Source organism: Crocuta crocuta, unplaced genomic scaffold (assembly GCF_008692635.1).
Source record: "Crocuta crocuta isolate KB4526 unplaced genomic scaffold, BGI_CrCroc_1.0 scaffold103, whole genome shotgun sequence".
Classification (NCBI taxonomy): domain Eukaryota; kingdom Metazoa; phylum Chordata; class Mammalia; order Carnivora; family Hyaenidae; genus Crocuta; species Crocuta crocuta.
In genome coordinates this window covers 1,093,463-1,096,018 of record NW_027529192.1, presented here as the reverse complement: position 1 = coordinate 1,096,018, position 2,556 = coordinate 1,093,463, and the positions used below count along the sequence as shown (strand labels likewise).

General features: G+C 53.1%; 1 protein-coding gene across 1 annotated transcript in view; it reads right to left on the bottom strand.

Annotated features, from left to right (window-relative positions):
* CBLL1 (Cbl proto-oncogene like 1) overlaps positions 1-1,647 on the bottom strand; it is a 20,077-nt gene extending 18,430 nt beyond the window's left edge. Inside the window, exon 1 of the mRNA XM_077758341.1 lies at positions 1,593-1,647. Coding sequence (XP_077614467.1) covers positions 1,593-1,647 — 55 coding nt within the window. The remainder of the gene's footprint in view (positions 1-1,592) is intronic.
* Positions 1,648-2,556: the final 909 nt, after the last annotated feature.

Here is a 2,556-nt window from a genome sequence, read left to right as displayed (position 1 = left end):
GAGACAGCGTGAGCAGGGGAGGGTCAGAGAGAGAGGGAGTCACAGACTGAAACAGGCTCCAGGCTCTGAGCTGGCAGTCAGCACAGAGCCCGACGCGGGGCTCGAACCCACGAAGCGTGAGATCATGACCTGAGCCAAGTTGGACGCTCAACCGACTGAGCCCCCCAGGTGCTCCCTGCGACTCTTGATCTACGTTGTAAGTCTGAGCCTCACGCTGGGTGTAGAGATTACTCAAAAATAAAATCTAGAAAAAAAAAAACAGAACAGACACAGCAGGGATATCTGAGTAGGAACTAATTTTTTAAGCGGTCGGCTCGCTTGTGAATATTTTCACGTCAGGATTATTCTTACTTTCTCAGAGAAGAGGAGAATAAATACTCAAGAGACACAGCCAGCCATACCACAACTTCCTAACATCCACTAAACGGGGGAACAGGCTTAACTCCCAATTCCAGTAACAGGCTCTAATAGAAGTATTTTGCTTAAGTTGCAAAACACTGTAACTCTGGGCCTTTGGAGTTACCTAGGCTGCAACGCCAGGCTGCAGGGGCCTCTAATATTTGGAAATTTTGTAGGACCTTGGAGTCCAAGGTCCCAGAGTTTCAATCCTACAAAATCTCCAAATACTAGGGGCCCCTGCAGCCTGGCTCTAGGTCCTCTTCTCCTCTGTATTCTCGTTCCCTGAGTGATCTCATCCATCCCTGTTCCTTAAAATATTAACTATCTAGTACTAAGTCTCAAGTACGCATTTTTCAGCCCAGATCTTTCCTCTGATTTTCACCTGACATTTCCCCTTGGATGTCCCAATACACAGCTCATACTTAGCAGCCCAGAATCTTGTTCCCAAATTCCCAGGTCTCACCTCTACCCCTTTTTTAAAAAGTGTGTTTTCCTCTCAAGTTTTTCCCAACTCCGTTATGGGCACCTCCTAGGTGACCAACCCAGAAACCCAGGCATCTCTCCTTTCTCTCACAGAGCTCATATTTGAGTTCTACCACCAAAATATTCAACCTGCCCACTCCCCAATTCACTAAACCAAGCCAACTTCACTAAGCCAAGTCTCTCTTCCGGTCTACTGCAATCACCTCCTAAATTGTCTACTTGCCATTATTCTGGTCTCCCTCTTTCACACTGTTCTCCATGAACAAGCTATTGAATCTTTAAAAGAAATTATGTTCCTCCTCTACTTGTGTTCAATGGCTTCACGCTGCACTTAAAATCAAATTTTTATCCTGGACTCCAAAGTCTTGTAGGACATGACGCCTGCCTTCCTTTTCAATCTCAGGGCTCTTTCCTTCTTGCTAAGCAAGCTGCAGCTAACTGATCTTCTTTTCCTTCCTCAGGGTCTCTGTATTTGCTAGAAAGGCCTCCCTCCTGGCCAATTCCATGGCTGGATTCTTCTCATCCATCAGATCTCAACTGATAAGTATCACCAGAAAGACGGCCCCTGACCGCTCTCTCTGAAGCCTCCTCCTCATCATGACCTATGATGTTTACGTTTTAAAAAACAATCAATCAAAACCAAACATAAAAACCTTGTTGTCTGGTCTTCCCCAACATAATGTCATCTCCACGCGGTCAGGGACTCAGACCGTCCTGCTTAGCATTCCACCATCCCACGTCCGGGCCTGCAGGTGCCTGGCACATACCGCGTTTACATAGACAGACACAACTGTACATCTATGCGTACACAACTAGGTGGGCATCCGATGACCGAGAACACGCTAACCAATACTTAACACAAGAAATACCCTTTTTTCCTACTTATGACACGTCTTGATGTAACTACACGGAACACTGAACTCCAAGTGCCCTCATTCAATATCCAAAAACCACAAAGCAGAAAAGGCCAAACAACACATAATCAAGAGCGGAGTCGTCCCCACTTGGAGGAGGAGAGGAGAACACCATGCTTTTAACGTCTCTTTTGCAAACGGCCCCAACGATGGGTAAGGACCACGGCCGCAGCGCGGGGCCGCTCCGGGCAGGATTCCGAAAAGCACATCCGACTCGCTTCTCCCACCGCCAGTCCGCGAAGGGCCAGAGAGACAATAACGCCCGCGGTGCCGCCTCAGCCCCCGCCCGAAGTCCGCACCCCGCNCGGACGCACGCAGAGCCACCTGGGTTCGCGCTGCGGCCCCCGCGCCCAAGTTTCCAGTCGTGGAAACGCGAAGTGCTCGACGAGCACTCGTTTCGTTGTTGTTTGTAGAGCAAACGCGGGGGCCGCGATCACGGAGGACCGGCCTCGGGCCCGGGGGNGCCTCCATCGTCCTCCCGCGGGGCGGTCCTGGGGCCTCGGGGCGGCCGCCCCTCGCCGGGCGGGCTCGCTGGCGCCCGCTCCTTCCCCGCGCCGAGAACGCTCTGCGCGCCCGACGCCCTCCGACGGGGAGGAAACAAACACGCGCCCGGGCGCCCGGGGACTTGGGCTCCATGCCTGCGGGCCCCCGGGGACGGCCTCCCGTGCCGGAGCTGTCGGGCCGGTAGGGGCTGACGGGGACGCCGTCGCGGGGCCGAGTTCCGGGCCCGGGGCCCCGCACCTGGGCTGCTGCTGCGCTG